The sequence below is a fragment of the Scyliorhinus canicula genome, chromosome 17 (assembly GCF_902713615.1).
Source record: "Scyliorhinus canicula chromosome 17, sScyCan1.1, whole genome shotgun sequence".
NCBI lineage: Eukaryota > Metazoa > Chordata > Chondrichthyes > Carcharhiniformes > Scyliorhinidae > Scyliorhinus > Scyliorhinus canicula.
Window position 1 is genome coordinate 106243431 of NC_052162.1, and position 25700 is coordinate 106269130.

The window sequence follows — 25700 nt, forward strand, 5'->3', positions numbered from 1 at the left end:
GTGGTCGGAGTCACAGCAGCAGCCTCCATTTTCTCCACCGACGAGCCTCACGAAGCCAACAAATTTCTATCGGGGGTTTCTTTCCCCTGTTCTTTCTTGGCATTTATTTTATGTGGGCATCTTATTTTATTGATTCAATGGGATTTTTCATAAAAATAACCCCAGAAACTGAGCAAAAAAGGCCGTGTGTGTGATGTCTCCCTACATGCCACCCCAGGCTTATCCGTGCTCAACTCATCCATGGTTAACTCTATTCTGTCTGAAATCCCAAGATGCAATGTCTGTCAAGTGAAGCTAAGAATCGTCACATGATGCTAAAACTAAAATAGACTACAACTTTAATCAGATTCATATAGTAGTATGTTAATTGATTCTTACACTAAACTAAAACCATTCATGTGACATTAATTTACCTACACACATATAAAATATTAAAACAAATTAATCAAATTGGATGGCACAGTGCTTAGCACTGCTGCCTCAGCTGAAGGGACTCGTATTCAATTCTGGTCTCGCGTGATTGTCTGTGTGGAGTTTGCACTTTCTCCCTGTGTCTGCGTGGGTTTCCTCCGAGTGCTCCGGTTTCCTCCCATAGTCCAAAGATGTGGTTAGGTGGATTGGCCATACTAAATTGCCGCTTAGTGTCCAAAAGATACGCTGGGATAGGGTGGAGACGTGGGCTTAAGTAGGGTGCTCTTTCCAAGGGCCGTGCAGCCTCGATGAGTCGAATGGCCTCTCTGCAATGTAGTGATTCTATGATTCTATAAAAAGTATTGAAATCCTGAGTAAAACTAAACTAATATTGGCTCGGCAGTGATTGTGCATTTTGTCTTGTTGACTTATTCTTCCATATTGAAATTATTGTTCAGAGGTTTGTAGAAAACATTAAAAAAACGAATATTAATCTAATCTATATTATGCAGAAAAAAGTTAGAAGAATACTAAGTGGAATGAACTTAGCAACAAATGATTTATAAAAATTGCAGGCGTTGAAGTTTAGGGAGTCAGTTGAACTGAAAACTGCAATGATTTTGTATGAAGCAAAAAATAAATCATTGCCTGAAAATTTGCAAAAAAAAAGTCGACTTCAAAGGATGACAATTGTGAATGAAGTAGAAAAAACAACGTTCAAAAATGTTGTTTGTACAACTTTAAAGTCTGTATTTCAGTTTGTGGGGTGAATCTTTGGAATGCTTTGGATGAAGATTTAAGAAGATTAGTTTATATAAAGTTGAGGGATAAGATGATGGTATTGTCTAAGAGTTTTATGGAGGTATTATTAAGATAACCGAACACACAAAAATGAAAAAAGTATGTGACTGGGACCTGGAAAATGATGAAGTACTTGAAATGTATTTTTGAAAAAGAATAGGGATTTAGAAAGGCCCATTAGCTACTCCCACAGGAGACCTCATATTTTCACTATTCCTTATCTCGAACCAAATTGATCCTACATTCTGATCTTTCAGGTTAAGATGGTCACTCTGTACTGAACTAATCCATCCTTAATTAACGGGAGTGACCCCATCATCTTTTCCTAGCTTCCTGCCATTCTATGTCAAATGCCCTTCAACATTTAGATCCCAGTCTTGGTCACCTTTCTAGAAGTCTCTGACGTCTATCAGGCCATACAATTATCTCTATTCGCGCTGATAATCATCCTTTTTGTTACAAATGCTGCGGGCATTGTCAGGGGTTTAATAATCCAATAGGGATTTCATTAGAAACCGCTTTACCCAACGAGTGGTGAGAACTTGCTTCCACTGCCAGTGGTTGTGATGAACAGCATGAATACATTGATGGAGAAGTGAGATATATACATGAGGGAGAAAGGATATGCTGATGGGGGAGATGAAGAGGGGTAGATGGTGGCTCATGTGGAGCATAAATACTGACAGGGACCAATTGAGCCAACTGGCCTGGCCCTGTGCTGTAGACTCAATGGAACAGAGACAAATGTATTTATTTAGATCAACCTTGTAGTGGTAGGGAAAGCACTATTTACTGTCCAGGATAAAATAAATGTCCTTCATCAGCTTTTGTGGATCATTTCAGTGGAAATCTGCTACCGCAGACTTCAAGAGCATCAGCCCACTGCAAGCAAAGTTGTGAGGCCAGCTAGTCCAGCAGAAAGAAACCCTCCGAACCAATTCAAATGTCAGGTCTGTGGTTCAATCCTTGGTGAGATTAACAGCAGCATCCAACCCCTGTCATCACTCAACTTGCTGGTGTCTCAGCAGGTTGGATAACTGAGCGAATCCCTTCCCACACGTGGGGCAGGTGAATGGCCTCTCCCCGGTGTGAAGTCGCTGGTGTCTCAGCAGGCTGGATGACCGAGTGAAATCTTTCCCACAGTCAGAGCAGGTGAACGGCCTCTCCCCGGTGTGAACTTCCTGGTGTCTCAGCAGAGTATTTGAAGCACCAAATCCCTTGCCACACACGGAGCAGATGAACGGCCTCGCCCCAGTGTGAACGATCTGGTGTGCCATTAGGTTATCTGATCGAGTGAATCCCTTCCCACACTTAGAGCAGGTGAATGGTCTCATGCCAGTGGAAATTTGCTTTTGTGTCTGTAGGTGGGATGGCTCCGTACAGCCCTTCCCACATTCCAAGCAGGTGAACAGACCCTTCCTGGTATGAATTTGCTTGTGTGTCTGCAGGTGGGATGATTCAGTAAATCCCTTCCCACACTCAGAGCAGGCAAAAGGCCTCTCTCCAGTATGACTGCGTCGATGAATTTCCAACACAGAGGGTGATCTGAATCCCTTCCCACAGGTTCCACATTTCCACGGTTTCTCCATGGTGCGGGTCTGCTAGTGTCTCTCCAGATTGGGCGATGAGTTGAAGTTTTGTCCACACACAAACAACACATGCAAGGTTCCTCCCAGCTGTGATGTGATAAATTGTAACTGGTTAAAGCTCTTTCCACAGTCCCTGGGACACTCACACTCAGGTGTCCGAGTGTCTAGGTGCTTTTCCAGTCACATTGATGTTTAAACTCTTCGAAAGATAGAACCGACAAACATTTCTCCTTATAGATTCAAAGGCCAGTGGTATTCAGGTTTTATGAATCAAGTGACTGTCAGATCTTGACTCAACATCCAATCTGATATCCTGTAAAAGGAGTTTACAAAAGTCATCACAGTCAGTATAGGATAGAAATTCAGAACAAGACAATTCTAGTTTTTACAGAACATTCTTTCCTCTCTCATTTCCCAACAGCTGTAAATCTCCATCCTGCAAACTATCCCACCATTCACACTCTGCTGTACTTAATATACATCCTTCCAATTCTCCTGAAGATGTTGCTTCAGAGATCCATGTTCACTGAGTTAATGCACAAAGTATTTATTGGACTAGAAAATGGATGTGATACATAGCAGAGTATCACACGCTGCATGGGGGAATGAGAAGAAAATCTTTATTTAGCTGGTGTGTGGTGTGCGTGCCGGAAGCAGAGATGATCAACGATTTGAAAATTAAATTGGATGGACAGTTGAAGGAAATAAACTTGCAGGGAATGAGAATACTGAAGGGGAATGGAACCTACTGCATTGTTCTACAGAGAGTCAGAATGGACTCGAGTTACCAAATGGACGACTCCTGTACCATAATGACTGTGAATGGAAATATATAACGTAGCTGCAGTACTATATTAAAAAGCTAAAAATAAAAATACTTTATTACAGAACCATAAATAATAGATCTACTCTGTGCCACAAAACAACACCAGACAGATCATAAGAACTAGGAGCAGGAGTAGGCAATTCAGCCCGATTTGCCAGTCAATACGATCATGGCTGATCTGCTCTCGGCCTCAATTCCACTTTCCTGAACATTCTCCAGAACCCATTAACCCATTATTAATTAAAAATCTGGCCATCTCCTCAAGGTCTCGACATCCACTGCACTCGGGGGTAGTGAATTCGACAAATTCACGACCCTTTGAGAGAAGTAATTTCTCCTCATCTCTGTTATAAATCTGCTGTCCCTTGCTCTAAAACTGTGACCTCTCATTCTGGATTGTCCCACAAGAGGAAGCATCTGCTCTGCATCTACTTTGTCAATCCTTTTATCATAAGACCATAAGACATAGGAGTGGAAGTAAGGCCATTCGGCCCATCGAGTCCACTCCGCCATTCAATCATGGCTGATGGGCATTTCAACTCCACCTACCAGCATTCTCCCCGTAGCCCTTAATTCCTCGCGACATCAAGAATTTATCTATCTCTGCCTTGAAGCCATTTAGCGTCCCGGCCTCCACTGCACTCCGCGGCAATGAATTCCACAGGCCCACCACTCTCTGGTTGAAGAAATGTCTCCGCATTTCTGTTCTGAATTTACCCCCTCTAATTCTAAGGCTGTGCCCTCGGGTCCTCGTCTCCTCGCCTAACGGAAACAGTTTCTTTGCGTCCACCCTTTCTAAGCCATGTATTATCTTGTAAGTTTCTATTAGATCTCCCCTTAACCTTCTAAACTCCAATGAATACAATCCCAGGATCCTCAGCCGTTCATCATATGTTAGACCCGCCATTCCAGAGATCATCCGTGTGAATCTCCGCTGGACCCGCTCCAGTGCCAGTATGTCCTTCCTGAGATGTGGGGCCCAAAACTGGACACAGTACTCCAAATGGGGCCTAACCAGAGCCTTATAAAGGCTCAGTAGCACATTGCTGCTTTTATATTCCAACCCTCTTGAGATAAATGACAAGAAAGCATTCGCTTTCTTAATCAGATTCAACCTGCATGTTTACCTTTAGGGAATCCTCGACTAGCACTCCCAGATCCCTTTGTAATTTGGCTTTATGAATTTTCTCACCGTTTAGAAAGTAGTCTATGCTTGGATTCTTTTTTCCAAAGTGCAAGACCTCACATTTTCTCGCGTTGAATTGCATCAGCCATTTCCTGCACCACTCTCCCAAACTGTCTAGATCCTTCTGCAGCCTCCCCACTTCCTCAGCACTACCTGCCTGACCACCTAACTTCGTATCATCGGCAAACTTCTCTAGAATGCCCCCAGTCCCTTCATCCAGATCATTAATATATATGGTGAACAGCTGCGGCCCCAATACTGAACCCTGTGGGACACCGCTGGTCACCGGCTGCCATTCCGAAAAAGAACCTTTTATCCCAACTCTCTGCCTTCTGTCAGACAGCCAATCCTCAACCCATGCCAGTAGCTCACCTCGAACACCATGGGCCCTCACCTTACTCAGCAGCCTCCTATGTGGCACCTTATCAAAGGCCTTTTGGAAATCCAGATAGACCACATCCACTGGGTTTCCCTGGTCCAACCTACTTGTCACCTCCTCAAAGAATTCTAACAGGTTCGTCAGGCACGACCTCCCCTTACTAAATCCATGTTGACTTGTTCTAATCCGACCCTGCTCTTCCAAGAATTTAGAAATCTCATCCTTAACGATCGATTCTAGAATTTTACCAACGACCGAGGTTAGGCTAATTGGCCTATAATTTTCCATCTTTTGTCTTGATCCTTTCTTGAACAAGGGGGTTACAACAACGATCTTCCAATCATCCGGGACTTTCCCTGACTCCAGTGATTTATGAAAGATCTCAACCAACGCTTCCGCTATTTCTTCAGCCACCTCCCTCAGAACTCTAAGATGTAGACCATCGGGACCAGGAGATTTGTCAATTTTAAGACCTTTTAGCTTTTTTAGCACCATCTCTTTTGTAATGGCAACCATACTCAACTCAGCCCCCTGACCCTCTATAATTTTTGGGATATCACTCATGTCTTCCACTGTGAAGACAGACGCAAAGTACTTATTAAGTTCTCCAGCCATTTCCTCGTCTCCCATCACTAGCCTTCCGGAATCAGTTTGAATTGGCCCAATGTCTACTTTGGCCTGTCGTTTGTTTCTTATGTATTGAAAGAAACTTTTACTATCATTTCTTATATTACTGGCTAGCCTGCCTTCATATTTGATCCTCTCCTTCCTTATTTGTCTCTTTGTTAACCTCTGTTTGTTTTTGTAACCTTCCCAATCTTCTGATTTCCCAGTGCTTTTGGCCACTTTATAGGATCTCTCTTTTTCTTTGATACATTTCCTGACCTCCTTTGTCAGCCATGGCTGTCTAATCCCTCCCCGGACAATCTTTCTTTTCTTGGGGATGAACCTCTGTACAGTGTCCTCAATTATGCATACAAACTCCTGCCATTTTTGCTCTGCTGTCTTCATCTTATATACCTCAATTAGATCTCCTCCCATTCTTCTAAATGCAAGTAGAGGCCTAAACCGCTCAATCACTCTCCATAAGACAAACCTCTCACCCTGGCATCAATCCAGTGATCCTCCTCTGACCTGCCTTCAATGCCACTAAATTCCTCCTCAAATAAGGGGACTAAAACACTACACAGTACTCCAGGTGCGGTCTCACCAATGCCATGAACAGTTATAGCAACACTTCCCTGCTTTTTTATTCTATTCCTTTTGCTATCGAGGCCAAATCGGTCTTATATTTTTAAAAAATAAATTTAGCGTATCCAGTTAATTTTTTCCAATTAAGGGTCAATTTAGCATGGCCAATCCACCTAGCCTGCACATCTTTGGGTTGTGGGGGCGAAACCCACGCAAACACAGGGAGAATGTGCAAACTCCACACAGACAGTGACCCAGAGCTGGGATTGAACCTGGGACCTCGGCGCCATGAGGCAACCGTGCTGAACACTTGCGCCACCATGCTGCCCTTTTATCTGCCTTATATTAACTTACCCTTAAATGTCAGCCAGCTCCTGGGAAAACCACCCTTTTAATTGGGAACATTAGAAAAGTAACCAGCATGGTGGCACAGTGGTTAGCACTCGGTTAGCACCGAGGTCCCAGGTTCGACCCTGGCTCTGGGTCACTGTCATTGTGGAGTTTGAATATTCTCCGTGTTTGCATGGGTTTTGCCCCCACAACTAAAGATGTGCAGGGGAGGTGGATTGGCCACGCTAAAATTGCCCCTTAATTGGAAAAATGAATTGGGTACTCTAAATTTATTTTAAAAAAGGAAAGTAACCACACGGCTTCCGGTGGCAGGGATGTGTTCAGCAGTCGCAGGAAAGGTGGCTTTCCTCCTGGAAACTTGGAATTTGTCATATTTAGCCAGAAAATAGGCCACTAAGCCAGCAAAACCGCTCCACCTCCTTCTCCACAAACATCACCAACACAAAGAAGATGCCCACAAACTAGCCAGGGGGCCAAAAGGACAGCAAACTAAGCAAGAGCCAAGACAGGCAGTGGACACGCGGAGCGAGGTGTAGCCGGACATAGCTGGGTTGCTGACCCCCACGCTGGACCACGCCAATAAGTCAATGGATCAAGCTGCTAACACAGAAGCTGCTTAAACACAGAGAAGTGATCAAGAAGGAGATGATGGCGACGGTGAAGGTGGTGGTCGCAGTTGCTCTCACCCCATCAAGGAGGAGTTGGAGAAGAGGGAGTGGTGGCTGAAGGCGCAGAAAGTGATGGTGCGCGAGTTCAAAAAGGCGACTACCAACCAGGGTGACCAAATTACCTCATTGGAAGCGGAGGTGGCAAGGTTGGTCGTGTCCCAGGAATCACTCGGGAAAGTCCAAAGATGTGCAGGTTAGGATTGGCCATGCTAAATTGCCCCCCTTAATGGGTTATGTGGGATTACTAGGTTACGGGGATAGGGTGGAGGCATGGGCTTAAGTAGGGTGCTCTTTCCAAGGGCCGGTGCAGACTCGATGAGCCGAATAGCCTCCTTCTTCACTGTAAATTCTGTGGTGGAGGACCAGGAGAAATGGTCATGCCGCCAGAACCTCCGCACTGTGGGTCTCGGCAACAACCGAGGTCCATCATCGCTAAGCTCCATAGGTTCCAAGATAAAGAACAGATCCTTGGCAGCACGGCGCCGAGGTCCCAGGTTCGATCCCGGCTCTGGGTCACTAGATAGGAGGAGGGGAGTACTCTGCAATAGGAATCTCCGACCACGCTCCAGACTATGTGAATGTGAGGTAGGAGACAACCCCCCCACCCCATGGAGGCTGGACATGGCCCACCTCGCCAAGATGATTTTCCGTGAGGTGAATATCACAAGCCATCAATGGGTACATAACCTGCAACCAGAATCAAGAGGTCGCACCCTCCACATTCTGGTAGGCACTGAAGGCATTGATATGGGGTGAGGGGTGGGTGGGGGGGGGAGACACATTATTGCATACAGGGCGCTCAAAGATAGGAAGGAGAGGGCAGCAAGGCAATAGTTAATCAACTCCATACAGGAAGTGATTCTGCAGTACTCCATGGCCCTGATTGTGGAACTACTGGCGGAGAGGAAACAGCTACAAGTGGACTTTGATTTGTTGTCCACTAGGAAAGTAGTGCACCAGCTCCACCAGACATCTTTTATGAACATCGATACCAGACCAGTTGAAATAATCTTTATTATTGTCACAAGTAGGCTTACATTAACACTGCATTGAGGTTACTGTGAAAATCCCCGAGTTGCCCCATTCCAAAGGGCCTGTTCGGTTACACCGAGAGAGAATTCAGAATGTCCAATTCACCGAACAGCATGTCTTTCGGGACATGTGGGAGGAAACCGGAGCATCCGGAGGAAACCCACGCAGGCACAGGGAGAACATGCAGACTCCGCACAGACAGTGACCCAAGCGGGAATCGAACCTGGAGCTGTGAAGCAACAGTGCTAACCACTGTGATATCATGCAGCCCTGCTGGCTCATCAGCTGAAACAGCAGCCAGCCATGATGAAAATAGCTCGGGTGAGGTATAGGAATGGCTAGTTACAGCTCCAGATGAGATTAACCAGGCCTTTGCGACCTTCTACCGAGTGACGTACACTTCTGAGCCCCCAGAGGGGGACTGGAAGATGAAGCAGTTCCTCGATGGACTGGATCTGCCGTTCGTGGGGGAGGACAGGAGATGGGGCCTGGAAGCACCATTAAAACTGAAGGAAGTCATGGAGATCATTAACACCGTGCAACTGGGGAAGGCGCCGGGATCAGAGAGATTCCCAGCAGACTTCCACAAACAATTTGCACCAACGTTGGCCCCGCACCTGCGGGAGATGTTCGCCGACTCACGAACAAGCGGAACCCTGCCGCCAATGATGGCATAAGCCTCGATTAAGGACAAAGACCCGATGGAATACGGGTCATGCAAACCCATTTCACTCCTTAATATTGATGCCAAGATCCTGGCGAGGCAACTAGAGATGCTTGCCACAGGCATCATGGAAGAATGGACAGGCTTTGTCAAAGGTGTCATGTGAGAGTACCTTTAAGAATTGGGTGTTTACCACTGCAGTGATGTCAGAGAGTGGGTGAAGCTGGGCTGTCTGTCAGCTTTTTAATTCCGTTTTTGAGCAGGCTGCAGGGTGTGTTTTAGTTTTGTTTTCAGAGCTGGATTGCTGCAGTCACAGCCAGAAGGTGTATGAATCTCTCTCTCTAATCTAAGGACTGTAAATCGATCCTGGTGATTTAAACTCATAACAGTAGTGACTTTAACCTGGTGTGTTTCTGTTTTGAAGGTTTTTTTTAAGTCTTATGGATGTGAAAAGGACAGCTTAATCATTACTTAGTGTTGTATTCTTTGGGGGTTGTATTTGAATTGATGGTTGCTAAGATGTTCACTATGTTTTAAAAAGGTTAACTTGAGTTCATAGAATAAACATTGTTTTGCTTTAAAAAATACTTTTCCATTTCTGCTGTACCACACCTGTAGAGTGGGCTGTGTGCTCCCCATGCGACAATCTATTAAAAGTTGTGGGTCAGGGGAACTCCATGATACACTTTGGGGTTCTCTAAACCCTGGGCCATAACAAAGACAAACAATTAACAGCGAACATCAGGCGCCTGCTGAACATGATCATGACCCCATCCGGGGAGAGAACACCAGAGGTGAAAGACCTTCGACAGGGTCAAATGGTGGTACTCTTCGAGGTACTTGAACCGTTTGGGTTTGAATCATAGAATTTACAGTGCAGAAGGAGGCCATTCAGCCCATCGAGTCTACACCGGCCCTTGGAAAGAGCACCCTACCTACGCCACACCTCCACCCAATCCCCATCATCCAGTAACCCCACCCAACCTTTTTGGATACTAAGGGCAATTTAGAATGACCATTCCACCTAATCTGCACATTTTTGGACTGTGGGAGGAAACCGGAGCACCCGGAGAACCGCACGCAGACATGGGGAGAACGTGCAGACTCCGCACAGACAGTGACCGAGGCCGGGAATCGAACCAGGGACCCTGAAGCGGTGAAACAACTGTGCTAACCACTGTGCTACCGTGCTGGGGTTCACCTGATGTGCAAAACCTTTGTACAACGCTTCTATGGCGAACGTACAGACAAACACCAACCGCTCTGGATACTTCCGGCTGCAAAGAGGAACGAGGCAGGCTCGCAGTCTCTGCTCCTGTTTATCCTGCCGATTGAGCCACTGGCAATCGCCCTTAGATTGGCAAAGGGGTGGAGAGGCATCAGAAAGGGAGTCAGAGAGCACGGAGTCTCACACTATGCGGGTAACTTGCTCCTCTACATCTCAAATCCCCTGATCAGCATGGAAGGAATAATGAAACTCCTGAAGGAGTTCAGAGCCTTCTCAGGTTATAAACTTAACCTGGTCAGAATGGAGGAGGGTTCCTGCATGGGGACATCACTCCAAGCATTGGCCATGACAGTACTCCCATCTCCTCTGAGCAGATACTCAAAATGCCTAGTGGTAGTAGCCATACTTCGACCGTGGAACCAAATACGACATCAATTTGGTCTGACCGAGACGTCCACCATGGCCCTCATCTGCAAAAACAAGTTCACCCCTGCGACAATGGTCGTCTCCTTCAAAAGGTGGAGACAGGACGAAGGGACTCTGAAGGTCAGAGATATGTACCATAGAAGACACAGTAGCAACCCTAGGGGAGCTAATGGACAAGTTCCAGCTCCCAAAAGGGAACATACTAAGATATAACCAAGTCAAAAACCTTCCCCGCGAGGAAACAATGCGATTCACCCAGATACCAGGACTCGCACTTCTGGACAGCGGGTGAGCTAGAAGACGGAAACTGTGTGGACATGTACGGAAGATTAGTGGAAGAAATATGCTCACCCCTGGACGATACAGGAAGAAATGGATGAAAGAGCTAGGCAGGGAGATTGGGGGAGAACTCTGCATCAAAGCACTGCACGGTGCAAACTCCACCTCCACATGCGCCGGGCTGAGCTGAATGCAACTAAAGGTGGTGCATAGACTGCACCTAACCAGGGGGCGGGTTCTTCCCAGAGGTGGAGGACAAATGTAAATGGGGCCCGGCCAACCACGCCTACATGTCCTGGTCTTTCCCCAGACTCATTGGTTACTGACGATCTTATTCGAGGCTATGTCCATGTGGGTGTGAGGGTAGAGCCTTACCCGCTGGTGGCGGCTTCAGGCATATCAGACTAGCCAGAGCTTTTCATGGGGAGAGGGGCTGACGCCATGGCATTTTCCTCCCCGATCGCCCGCCAAAGACTTCTGTTCGGCTGGCGATCAGCAGCACATAAGGCTGCAGACTGGCTGTCCAATCTGGCAGAATTAGAGAAAATGAAATATGCCATCAAAGGATTGGAGGAAGGCTTCCACAAAACTTGGAGGCTGTTCACCAACTTGTTCCAGGACCCTTTGTAACCAGTGTCCAGTAGGGAGCAAAGGGGGACCCAGGACTGGCGAAGAAGTAAGGAAGAGAATGGGAGGTGTGGGTAGGGGGCAAGAAGGGGTGGGAAATAAAAGCACCAAAGGTAAACATGGGGCCGGTAGAAGGGGAGAGTGCTGCAGGGGGAACAGGGCAAGTGGGGGGGGGGGGGGGGGGGGGGTGCTGCTTTCCATTCTTTTCTCGGGGGGAAATTGGTGACTTGCAGGAACTGAAGGGAAAGGAATAGCCTACATGTAACACATTTTTAGTCCAGTAATAAAGACATATATCTGTCTGGCAGCCTGCACAAAGATTTTCAGATTTCTGTCTCCAGGCCAGGAAGTAGTGAGTATTGATCTGTCAATCAGCCTGAATCAGCACCAGATGAAATGTATCCCAGGCTGTTCAGTGAAGCAAGGGAGGGAATAACAGGGGTGCTGGCAATAATTTTCAATTCCTCTCCGACTACAGGAGAGGTGCCGAAGGACTGGAGGATAGTCAATGTCATACCGTTATTCCAGAAGAGATAAACCAGGAAATTACAGGCCAGTCAGTTCATGGTGAATTATTGGAAGCCATTCTGAGAGACAAATAATCTGCATTTGGAGAGGCAGGGATTAATCAGGAATAGTTAGCATGGTTTCAGTGGAGGTCATGTCAGACCAACTTGACTGAATTTTGCAAAGATGTGACCAGGTGTGCAGATGATGCAAATGCATTTGAAATAGTCTACTTGGACTTCAGAAAGGCTTTTGATGAGGTCCCACATGGGAGACTGATAGTGCCCATGGAATCCAAGGAAATGTGGCAAATTGGATCCAAAATTGGCTCGTGACAGGAAGCAGAGTGCAGTGGTCGAGGGCTGTTTTTCTGACTGTGTCCCAGGGGATCCCACAGAGATCATTTTTGGGGCCCTTGCTTTTTGTGGTCAGATCAATGATTTAGACATGTGGAGCGACACGATGGCGCAGTGAGAGCACTGCTGCCTCACTGTCCATATGCAGTTTGCACATTCTCCCCCTGACTGCAGGGGTCTCACCCCCAAAACCCAAAGATGTGCAGGGTAGGTAGATAGATTGGCCACACTAAAGTGCCCCTTAATTGGAAAAAAAAGGAATTGGGTACTCTAAATTTATTTTTTTTTAAATTTAGGCATGCATGTAGGAGGGTTGATCACCAAGTTTGTAAATGATACGAAAATTGGTGGGGTGGTAAACATTCAGGAAGATCACCTTAGATTACAGGTGGATATTTACCAGGATGCTGCCTGGACTGGATGGCATGTCTTATGAAGAAAGGTTGGGAGAGCTCGGGCTTTTCTCACTGAAGCGAAGAATGAAGAGAGGTGATTTGATAGAGCTGTACAAGATGATGAGAGGCATGGATAACCAGAGATTTTTCCCCAGGGCGGAAATGGCTGTCACGAGGGGACATAATTTTAAGGTGATTCGAGGAAGGTACAGGGGAGCTGTCAGAGGTAGGTTCTTTACAGAGAGAGTGGCGGGTGCGTGGAATGCAGTGCCAGCAGAGATGGTGGAGTCAGAGTCATTAGGGACATTTAAGTGACACTTGGACAGGCTCATGGACTGCAGTAAATTGAAGGGGTGTACGTTAGATTGATCTTAGATTAGGATAAATGGTCGGCACAATATCATGGGCTGAAGGGCCTGTACTGTTCTATGTTCTATATAGACCTGATCCAATAGGCTGATCAGTGGCAAATTAAATTCAGTCCGGATAAGTGTCAGGTGATGCACTTGTACAGGACAAACAAGACAAGGGAATACAGAACCAGGTACAAAGATTCAAGATAAGTGATGTAAAGGGGACATCAGGAAAAAACATTTTTACACAGAGGGCAGTGGGAGTCTGGAATTCGCTGCCCGAATTGGTGATGGAGGCAGAGACCTAAACTCTTTTAAAACGTACCTGGACCTGTACTTTAGGTGCTCCAAACTTTAGGATCGGGTGTGGGAAGGTAGGATTAGAAAGGGCACCTTGCCAAGGTCCCAGGTTCGATCCCAGTCCTGGGTCACTGTCTGTGGAGTGTGCACATTCTCCCCTTGTTTGCATGGGTTTCACCCCCACAGCCCAAAGATGTGCAGGGTAGGTGAATTGGCCACGCTAAATTGCCCCTTAATTGGAAAACATGAGTTGTGTGCTCTCAATTTCTAAAAACAAAAAAAAAAGAAAGGGTGCCTTGGTGTCTTCAGGCTGGCATGGACAAGATGGGCCAAATGGCCTCCTTCTGTGCTGTAACTTTTCTATGATTATATAATACATGATGAATGGGAGGGTGCTAGGAAACAACAAGGATCAGAGAGGGATTCTGATGTGCATGTACACCAGCCTCTTAAGGTAGCAGTGTGTATGGACACAGTGGCTAAGAAGGCAGGTGGTATACTTGTCTTTATGAGCCAAGGCAAAGAGTTTAAGAGCAGAGAGATTATGCAGGAACTGTATAAAATGTTGGTTATGTAGAGTATTGTGTGCAGTTCTGGAATCCACATTATAGGAGGGATGTGATAGCACTGGAAAAGGTGCAGAGAAGATTTACCAAAATCTTGCCTGGGCTGGAGCGTTTTAGTTGTGAAGAGAGATTGGAAAGACTTGGATTGTTTCCTTGGAGCAGAGGAGACTGAGGGGGGGACATGACTGAGATGTATAAAATTATCAGGGCATAGATAGAGTAGACAGGAAGAAACATTTCCTCTTGGAGGGATTAATGACCCAAGACCGCAGGAAACTACAAAAGGTTGTGAATGTAGCCTAGTCCATCACGCAAACCAGCCTCCCATCCATTGACTCTATAATTCCCACTTCCTCAGAAAGGCAGCCAGCATAATTAAGGACCCCATGCACCCCGGACATACTCTCTTCCACCTCCTTCCGTCAGGAAAAAGATACCAAAGTTTGAGGTCACGTACCAACCGACTCAAGAACCGCTTCTTCCCTACTGCCATCAGACTTTTGAATGGACTTACCTCGTATTAAGTTGATCATTTCTCTACACCTTGCTATAACTGTAACATTATATTCTGCAGTCTCTCCTTCCTTCCTTATGTACGGTATGCATTGTTCGTACAGCATGCAAGAAACAATACTTTTCACTGTATACTAATACATGTGACAATAATAAATCAAATCAAATCAAATCTGGGGCGCAGAGTTAAGAGGCCAAAGATTTCAAAACAATGTGAGGAAAAACATTTTTACCCAGGTGGTGATGCAAGCCTGGAACTTAGTGCGTGACAGGGTGGTGAGGGCAGAGACCCTCTGTGCTGCAGACCTGTGACATCCAAAGAATCCCTATAGTGCAGAAGGAGACCATTTGGCCTATCGAATTTGCACCGATCCTCCAAAAAAAAGGACCTTACTTTTACCTTGGCCCCCGCCATATCCCGATAACCAGGTCTCATCTGAACATCTTTGGATTGTCAGAGGAAACCGAAGCACCTAGAGAAAACCCAAGCAGACACAGGAAGAACATGGGCAGCATGGTAGCATAGTGGTTAGCACGATTGCTTCACAGCTCCAGGGTCCTAGGTTCGATTCACGGCTGGGTCACTGGCTGTGCGGAGTCTGCACATTCTCCCAGTGTGTGCGTGGGTTTCCTCTGGGTGCTCCGGATTCCTCCCACAGTCCAAAGATGTGCAGATTACGTGGAGTGGCCATGCTAAATTGCCCTTCATGTCCAAAAGTGCCCTTAGTGTTGGGTGGGGTTACTGGATTTCGGGAATTGGGTGGAGGTGTGGGCTTGGGTGGGATGCTCTTCCCAAGAGCCAGTGCAGACTCGATGGGCCGACTGGCCTCCTTCTCCACTGGAAATTCTATGATCTGTGAACATGCAAACTCCACACAATCACCCAAGGCCAGAATCAAACCAAGGTTCCTGGTGCTGTGAACATAGAACATACAGTGCAGAAGGCCATTCGGCCCATCGAGTCTGCACCGACCCACTTAAGCCCTCACTTCCACCCTATCCCCATAACCCAATAACCCCTCCTAAACGTTTTGGATACTAAGGGCAATTTAGCATGGCCAAACCACCTAACCTGCACGTCTTTGGACTGTGGGAGGAAACCAGAGCACCCGGAGGAAACCTACTCAGACACGGGGAGAACGTGCAAACTCCACACAGACAGTGACCCAGCGGGGAATCAAACCTGGGACACTGGTGCTGTGAAGCCACAATGCTATCCACTGTGCTACCGTGCTGCCCCAACAGTGCTGCACTGATCAGCCTCAATGTCTAATTCCCTGTCAGTGGCGTGCAGAGGGGGGGGCCGACGGTGCGCTGGCCCCGGGCATCGATTGGATGGGGGCAGCAGCGTGAAGAGAACGGAGCACGCACCGCGGTCGGCCAGAGCGCGCCTGCGCACCGCGGGCGGCCGGAGCGCGCCTGCGCACCGCAGTCGGCCGGAGCGCGCCTGCGCACCGCGGGCGGCCGGAGCGCGCCTGCGCACCGCGGTCGGCCGGAGCGCGCCTGCGCACCGCGGTCGGCCAGAGCGCGCCTGGTGAGCAAAAAGGGCGCGAAGTCTCCCGAATCAACGGCAATCAATGCCACCATGGGTGAGTTTTATTTATTCTTTATCTTTATCTTTTGATCCATTTTTAAACTCTTCTCTGCACCCTCTCTATAGTTGTCAATTTACTAAACTGTCGTGCCCAGAATTTGACATTTGGGCCAGGGGCACCCATTTGGGACAGAACCAGTATTTTATGAAGATTCATCATGGCCTCTTAACTTTTGCCCTCTTACCCTTTATACTTAAAGCCCAGGGTCCTATAAATGGGAGATTCTCAGAGACAGGGGCAGCACGGTAGCATGGCGGTTAGCATAAATGCTTCACAGCTCCAGGGTCCCATGTTCGGTTCCCGGCTGGGTCACTGTCTGTGCGGAGTCTGCACGTCCTCCCCGTGTGTGCGTGGGTTTCCTCCGGGTGCTCCGGTTTCCTCCCACAGTCCAAAGATGTGCGGGTTAGGTGGATTGGCCATGCTAGATTGCCCGTAGTGTCCTAAAAAAGTAAGGTTAAGGGGAGGGGGCTGTTGGGTTACTGGTATAGGGTGGATACGTGGGTTTGAGTAGGGTGATCATTGCTCGGCACAACATCGAGGGCTGAAGGGCCTGTTCTGTGCTGTACTGGTCTATGTTCTATGTTCTACTTGACTGCAAGCTGCTGGAGCTCGGATCTTGAACAGAGCTTTATATCTGGATTTGGGGACCCTTTATGCACTGGCATAGTGCACAAACAGGCCCCACATGACCAGGGTTTTATACCCCGCAGGGCAAGAGTTATAGCTGGGGGAAGGGCAATTATGATGCCATTAGACATGACTTAGGATTTGTAGGTTGGAGAAGTAGGCTGCAAGGGTTGGGCACACTGGATATGTGGAGCTTGTTCAAGGAACAGCTATTGCATGTTCTTGATAAGTACGTACCAGTCAGGCAGGGAGGAAGGGGTCGAGCGAGGGAACCGTAGTTTACCAAAGAAGTGGAATCTCTTGTTAAGAGGAAGAAGGAGGCCCATGTGAGGATGAGGCGTGAAGTTTCAGTTGGGGCGCTTGATAGTTACAAGGAAACGAGGAAGGATCTAAAGAGAGAGCTAAGACGAGCAAGGAGGGGACATGAAAAGTCTTTGGCAGGTAGGATCAAGGAAAACCCAAAAGCTTTCTATAGGTATGTCAGGAATAAAAGAATGACTAGGGTAAGAGTAGGGCCAGTCAAGGACAGTGGTGGGAAGTTGTGTGTGGAGGCTGAGGAGATAAGCGAGATACTAAATGAATACTTTTCGTCAGTATTCACTCAGGAAAAAGATAATATTGTGGAGGAGAATGCTGAGACCCAGGCTATTAGAATAGATGGCATTGAGGTGCGTAGGGAAGAAGTGTTGGCAATTCTGGACAAGGTGAAAATAGATAAGTCCCCGGGGCCTGATGGGATTTATCCTAGGATTCTCTGGGAAGCCAGGGAAGAGATTGCTGAGCCTTTGGCTTTGATTTTTAGGTCATTATTGGCTACAGGAATAGTGCCAAAGGACTGGAGGATAGCAAATGTGGTCCCTTTGTTCAAGAAGGGGAGTAGAGATAACCCCGGTAACTATAGGCCAGTGAGCCTAACGTCTGTGGTGGGTAAAGTCTTGGAGAGGATTATAAAAGATACAATTTATAATCATCTAGATAGGAATAATATGATTAGGGATGGTCAGCATGGTTTTGTGAAGGGTAGGTCATGCCTCACAAACCTTATCGAGTTCTTTGAGAAGGTGACTGAACAGGTAGACGAGGGTAGAGCAGTTGATGTGGTGTATTGGATTTCAGTAAAGCGTTTGATAAAGTTCCCCACGGTCGGCTATTGCAGAAAATACAGAGGCTGGGGATTGAGGGTGATTTAGAGATGTGGATCAGAAATTGGCTAGTTGAAAGAAGACAGAGATTGGTAATTGATGGGAAATGTTCAGAATGGAGTTCAGTTACGAGTGGCGTACCACAAGGATCTGTTCTGGGGCCGTTGCTGTTTGTCATTTTTATAAATGACCTAGAGGAGGGCGCAGAAGGATGGGTGAGTAAATTTGCAGACGACACTAAAGCCGGTGGAGTTGTAGACAGTGCGGAAGGATGTTGCAGGTTACAGAGGGACATAGATAAGCTGCAGAGCTGGGCTGAGAGGTGGCAAATGGAGTTTAATGTGGAGAATTGTGAGGTGATTCACTTTGGAAAGAATAACAGGAATGCGGAATATTTGGCTAATGGTAAAATTCTTGGTAGTGTGGATGAGCAGAGGGCTCTCGGTGTCCATGTACATAGATCCCTGAAAGTTGCCACCCAGGTTGATAGGGTTGTGAAGAAGGCCTATGGTGTGTTGGCCTTTATTGGTAGAGGGATTGAGTTCCGGAGCCATGAGGTCATGTTGCAGTTGTACAAAACTCTAGTACGGCCGCATTTGGAGTATTGCGCACAGTTCTGGTCGCCTCATTATAGGAAGGACGTGGAAGCTTTGGAACGGGTGCAGAGGAGATTTACCAGGATGTTGCCTGGTATGGAGGGAAAATCTTATGAGGAAAGGCTGATGGACTTGAGGTTGTTTTCGTTAGAGAGAGGAAGGTTAAGAGGTGACTTAATAGAGGCATACAAAATGATCAGAGGGTTAGATAGGGTGGACAGCGAGAGCCTTCTCCCGCGGATGGAGGTGGCTAGCACGAGGGGACATAGCCTTAAATTGAGGGGTAATAGATATAGGACAGAAGTCAGAGGTGGGTTTTTTACGCAAAGAGTGGTGAGGCCGTGGAATGCCCTACCTGCAACAGTAGTGAACTCGCCAACATTGAGGGCATTTAAAAGTTTATTGGATGAGGGCATAGTGTAGGTTAGATGGCCTTTAGTTTTTTTCCATGTCGGTGCAACATCGAGGGCCGAAGGGCCTGTACTGCGCTGTATCGTTCTATGTTCTAAAGATAAAGAGGTCAGTGAATAGCTCTAGAACGGGTGCAACTACGTTTTCTATAGGTTTTTTGGTGATATTTAATGAAATATTTACGTGGGGCTTTGGGGCATACAATCAAGATTTGCCCCGGGCATCACCAGACCTCTGCACGCCACTGTTCCCTGTGCTATGCACGGAGTCCTATTCACTCACCCATCACCCTGTTCTCAATGACCCACATAGGCTCCCAGTTAAACTGGAACTCAGTTTAAAATTCTTGCTTCGATCTCAGTGTCCTCGGGCTGGCATAGACAAGATGGTAAATGGCCTCCTTCTATGCTGTAACCTATGATTCTATTCTATGATATTACTCTCCCCTATTTCCAGTCACACAGATGTTTGAATCGTTTTCCACAGGCACACTTACATTCAGGTTCTGATGAATCGAGTGACTATGTCAGGTTTTGATCTGATGTTTTCACCATCAAATTCTGATCTTCTTGTATCCTATAAAGAATAGTCGTGGCATAGGTCCAGTTTGGAAAACAAAATACCAACATTTATGTTGGTTTGAGTTTTGTATGTGTAAACCCCTGTAAAAGTAGTTTCCGAAATCCATCGCAGACCAGGATAGAAATTCACAGCATTGTCTACTCTTACTGCCCAGAGCAGGTTCATTGCGCATGCGTCCTTCTACATGTTGCCCCCTGTAAAGATGGCGGTGGTGGACTCGGGGCCTCCGCTCAGGCAGCTGCTGCCGCGGCCCCGTGTGGATCGAACGCGACACCAAACTTTTCTTATTCTGGTTTAGCGGCATGCACTGGGTGTTTATGAAGCTTATCCACCCACTCCGCCGCCTCCATTACCCTCCTACAAGCCGGCTGTCCCTGTTCGCTTGATGACTAAAATTCGGCTTCCTGCCTCTGCAGCACTGACACTGCACATGCGCATCTTTGGAAGAACCCCATGCAGGCTCAATTCACAACTCTGCCTCGCGCCTGCGCAACAGACCCCCGTCGTGAAATGCGGGCACCTTCTGATTGGCGATCTATTAAATATGTTGAATAGATAATTATATTGTATATTCCGATTATCTGTCTTCACCGTAGAAGATAATAAAAACATTTCAAAAACTACAGTTAATGCAGAAGAATTTGGTGCAATGTAGAGGAATCTGGTGCAATAACCGTCACTGGGGAGACCGGATTGAATAAAGTAATGGGATTAAAGGCTGCATGGTAGCACAGTGGTTAGTCTGTTGCTTCGCAGCTCCAGGGTCCCAGGTTCAATTCCTGGCTTGGGTCATGTCTGTGTGGACGCTGCACGTTCTCCCCATGTCTGTGTGGGTTTTCTCCGGGTGCTCCGGTTTCCACCCACAAGCCTACTTTCACAATAAAGATTTTTTAAAAAAGATACGTCTCTGGGATGGACTGCACTTTAGCGTATTAAGGGAGGTGGCAGCGGAGATAGTGGATGCATTGATTATATTTCAGAATTTCCTGGATTCTGGAAGGGTCCCAGTGGATTGGAAACACGCTAATGTGACACCCCTATTCAAAAAGGGAGAGGCAAAAAGACCGGTTAGCTTGACCTCTGTGGTGGGGAAGTGCTGGAATAAGTCATTAAGGTGGAGATGACTGAACATTTGGAAAGACAAAGCTCAATCTACCATTGTCAGCATAGCTGTATGAAGGGTAAGTCATGCTTTACAAATTTGCTTGAATTCTTTGAGGACGTAACCAGCAAGATGGATAATGGGGAACCTGTGGATGTGGTAGATCTAGACTTCCAGAAGGCGTTTGATAAAGTGTCACATAAAAGACTGATCCAGAAGGTAAGATCACAGTGGATTGGGGGTAGAGTACTGGACTGGATTGAGGATAGCTGACTGACAGAAAGCAGAGAGTCAGGATAAATGGATCCTTTTCTAGCTGGCGAACTGTAACCAGCAGGGTGCCGCAAGAGTCAGCCTTCTGGCCTCAACTGTTCAAAAAAAATTTTTTTTTAATTTAGAGTACCCAATTATTTTTTCCAATTAAGGGGCAATTTAGCGTGGCCAATCCACCTATCTTGCACATCTTTTGGGTTGTGGGGGTGGGGGGGTAGGGGGTTGGGGTAGGGGGCAGCGGCGTGCAGAGGGGGAGCGACGGTGCATTGGCCCCGGGCATCCATTGGATGGGGGCATCAGCAGATCTTCCTCAAGGCTTCCCTTCCTCCCAGCTGCCTTGTCTTTGTTTGAGAGAGAGAGAGAGGTAGATTGTGGGGACAGACAGAGAGAGAGAGACAGAGAGAGGGAGTTATGTCCGTCCTCTGGCTGAGAGCAGGGCTTTGGTGAGTATATTGCAATCTGCCTAAACACAGGAATATTGCCTGGTTAGAATGCAGAGGGAAATGCTGGGATCCCGGGGTAGGAGATGTGTCTGGATTTGTCTATTTCAGCTTCAGCCTCTGCGATTTCAGGTCAGTTTCACAACAACAGGAAAAACGGGCGGAGAGAGAGGGAAAAACTTTTGGCAAAGTTTCTGGGTTCTGCCTTTATAATTCACAGCGCAGAAAGGGTTCTGCGCTGTGAATTATCAAGGCACCTTTTCTAATCCTGGGGAGAAACAACCTTTTGAAGAGTCTGAGGAAATAAGCAGGAATTTGGATTAATTCTGCCTCCCCACCCCCTGGGCCTCTTTCTCCTCCTTTCTCCCTCCCCCTTTCTCCTCCCTCCCCCATCTCCTCCCTCCCCCTTTCTCCTCCTTTCTCCTCCCCCTTTCTCCTCCCTCCCCCTTTCTCCTCCCTCCCCCTTTCTCCTCTCTCTCTCACATTCTCTTCATCCTGCCCTTTGTTCCAGAGCTATTTGATCCCCCTGTACACTGGCACAGATTTACAGTGCGGTTTAGGTTCTGCGTTTACCCCAGGTGTGGGGGCGGGGAAAAGAGGGAGTGTTCGGCATTCCTCAGGGGCACTGCATTGAACCACCCCCCTCCCAAATCATCCTCCATCTAACCTCATCCATCCCTCTTTTCCCCGCCCCCACACCTGGGGTAAACACAGAACCTAAACCGCACTGTAAATCTGTGCCAGTGCACAGGGGGATCAAATAGCTCTGGAACAAAGGGCAGGATGAAGAGAATGTGAGAGAGAGAGAGAGGAGAAAGGGGGAGGGAGGAGAAAGGGGGAGGGAGGAGAAAGGGGGAGGGAGGAGAAAGGGGGAGGAGAAAGGAGGAGAAAGGGGGAGGGAGGAGATGGGGGAGGGAGGAGAAAGGCGTGGTGTCGGAGAATTTCGCCCCAGGTCACTGAAACTTTTAAAGCACTGCCCACAGGCTGGGCACTGAAAAGGTCTCTCATCAGTGTGAACTCGTTGATGTTTGAGCAGGGCAGATGACTCATTGAATCCCTTTGAATAAAGCTTGAGTAGATTAGAACATAGAACATAGAATTTACAGTGCAGAAGGAGGCCATTCGGCCCATCGAGTCTGCACCGGCTCCTGGAAAGAGCACCCTACCCAAGGTTAACCTCCACCCTATCCCCATAACCCAGTAACCCCACCCAACACTAAGGGCAATTTTGGACACTAAGGGCAATTTAGCATGGCCAATCCACCTAACCTGCACATCTTTGGACCGTGGGAGGAAACCGGAGCACCCGGAGGAAACCCACGCACACACGGGGAGGATGTTCAGACTCCACACAGACAGTGACCCAAGCCGGAATCGAACCTGGGACCCTGGAGCTGTGAAGCGATTGTGCTATCCACAGTGCTACCGTGCTTTGTTTTCGTTGGAAAGACGGAGGTTGAGGCCCCCCTCAACCTCCGTCTTGATTGAATCCGGACCTGATTGAGGTCTACAAAATTATGAGCGGTATGGACAGGGTGGATAGCAACAAGCTTTTCCCAAGAGTGGGGGTGTCAGTTACAAGGGCTCACGATTTCAAGGTGAGAGGGGGAAAGTTTAAGGGAGATGTGCGTGGAAAGTTTTTTACGCAGAGGGTGGTGGGTGCCTGGAACGCTTTACCAGCGGAGGTGGTAGAGGCGGGCACGATAGCATCATTTAAGAGGCATCTAGACAGGTATATGAACGGGCGGGAACAGAGGGAAATAGACCTTGGAAAATAGGAGATAGGTTTAGATAAAGGATCTGGATCGGCGCAGGCGGGGAGGGCCGAAGGGCCTGTTCCTGTGCTGTAATTTTCTTTGTTCTTTGCACATATGGAGAAGGTGAACAGTCTTTCCCCAGTGTGAACTCGCTGGTGTCGGATGAGGTGAGATGAACTCCTGAACCCAGTCCCACAGTGAGAGCACGTGAAGGGTCTCTCGTCAGTGTGAACATGTTGATGGGACATCAGTTCCCCAGAACTTTTAAAACACTTCCCACATTCAGGGCATTTAAAATATCTCTCGTCAGTGTGAACTCGCTGGTGTCTCAGCAGAATGGAAGAGTCTCTGAATCCCTTCCCACATTCTGAGCAGGTGAATGGCCTCTCCCCGGTGTGAACCCGCTGATGTTTAGTGAAATTAGATGATGTCTTGAACCCAGTTCCACAGTGAGTGCATCTGAACGGTCTCTCGTCAGTGTGAACACGTTGATGGGACAACAGATCCCTGGAGCTTTTACAGCACTTGCCACAGTCTGGGCATTTAAATGGTCTATCTCCAGTGTGAACCTGTTGGTGTTTCAGCAGGGTAGATGACTCAGTAAATCCCTTCCCGCATATGGAGCAGGTGAATGGTCTCTCCCCTGTGTGTATGCGCTGGTGTACAATGAGATTAGATGATTGCCTGAATCCAGTCCCACAGTGAGAACACCTAAACGGTCTCTCACCAGTGTGAACAATTTTATGGATCATCAGCTCCCTGGAACTTTTATAGCATTTCCCACAGTCTGGGCATTTAAAAGGTCGGTCTCCAGTGTGAACTTGCTGGTGTCTCAGTAGGTTGGATAACTGAGTGAATCCTTTGCCACATGTGGAGCAAGTGAACGGTCTCGCCCCTGTGTGAATTCGCTGGTGCATCACCAAATTGGGCAACCGACTAAATCCCTTTCCTCAATCTGAGAAGGTGAACGGTCTTTCCCCAGTGTGAATTTGTGTGTGCGTCATCAGGCTAGATAACTGAGTGAAGCCCTTCCCACATGTGGAGCAGATGAATGGTCTCTCACCAGTATGACTGCGTCAATGAGTTTCAAGCTCTGATGGGTAATCAAATTCCTTCCCACAGTCTTCACATTTCCATAGTTTCTCCCCATTGTGCGTGCATTTATGTTTCGACAGTACAGATGAGTGGCTGAAGCCTCATCCACACACAGAACACGTGTACAGTTTCTCCCCACTGTGAACGGTGCTTTTTCCTTTCATGTTCAAAATCCAATGACATTCAGGTTATGATAAATTGGCCAACACCATCAATTCCTGATGTGATGTTTGATTTTGGTTTCCTGACTGTAAATCCTCCCCTTCTAATCCCCTGTGAAATTGATTTAAACAGGAATAAAAGGAAGTGAGAGAGAACCTACAAAAACAGTTTGTAAAATTGAACTGAATAAATCTAATTTGTGGGGCCGGGAACAAAAGTGACCAGGAAAACTGCTGGATTGTCTTAAACACCAAACTGGTTTACAAATGTTCCTCAGGGAAGAGAGTCAGCCTGAACTGACACAGACCTATGACATCTATGAGAGCCGAAAGTGGCAGAGAGATAAAGTTTGCAGTGGTAGGGGGGGTGAAGGAGACATATTTTGTGTATCTACACTGGAACTTTACAAAATCTCCCAAACCCTCAACCTCCAACACATTGAAGGACCAGGGTAGTAGGTATACGTGAACATCAACCTCCAACTTCTCCTCCAAGTCACACACCGGCCTGACTTGTCTGACGTCCAGAACATTAACGGACAGAAATTTCTTCCACTTAAATGTTGGGAAGACAGAAGCCATTGTCTTCAGTCCCTGCTACAAACTTCACTCCCAAAACACAACTGCATCTCTGTCTGAGCCTGAACCAGACTGTTCACAACTCAAGACAAGCTTCCAACCACATATTCACATCATCACTAAGACCGCCTATTTTTAACCCCAATAACATCGCCTGACTCCATCCCAGACATAAGAACATAAGAACATAAGAACTAGGAGCAGGAGTAGGCCATCTGGCCCCTCGAGCCTGCTCCGCCATTCAATGAGATCATGGCTGATCTTTTGTGGACTCAGCTCCACTTTCCGGCCCGAACACCATAACCCTTAATCCCTTTATTCTTCAAAAAACTATCTATCTTTACCTTAAAAACATGTAATGAAGGATCCTCAACTGCTTCACTGGGCAAGGAATTCCATAGATTCACAACCCTTTGGGTGAAGAAGTTCCTCCTAAACTCAGTCCTAAATCTACTTCCCCTTATTTTGAGGCTATGTCCCCTAGTTCTGCTTTCACCCGCCAGTGGAAACAACCTGCCCGCATCTATCCTATCTATTCCCTTCATAATTTTAAATGTTTCTATAAGATCCCCCCTCATCCTTCTAAATTCCAACGAGTACAGTCCCAGTCTACTCAACCTCTCCTCATAATCCAACCCCTTCAGCTCTGGGATTAACCTAGTGAATCTCCTCTGCACACCCTCCAGTGCCAG

General features: G+C 47.3%; 1 protein-coding gene across 1 annotated transcript; it reads right to left on the reverse strand.

Annotated features, from left to right (window-relative positions):
- Positions 1 to 1944: 1944 nt before the first annotated feature.
- Positions 1945 to 20042, reverse strand: LOC119952007 (zinc finger protein 239-like). The gene is made up of 2 exons (XM_038775466.1): positions 19516 to 20042; positions 1945 to 3114 (listed from the first exon to the last, which is right to left on the reverse strand). The coding sequence occupies exon 2, from the start codon at positions 2799 to 2801 to the stop codon at positions 2214 to 2216; it is 588 nt and encodes a 195-aa protein (XP_038631394.1). The 5' UTR covers positions 2802 to 3114; positions 19516 to 20042; the 3' UTR covers positions 1945 to 2213.
- Between the last annotated feature and the right edge of the window lie 5658 nt (positions 20043 to 25700).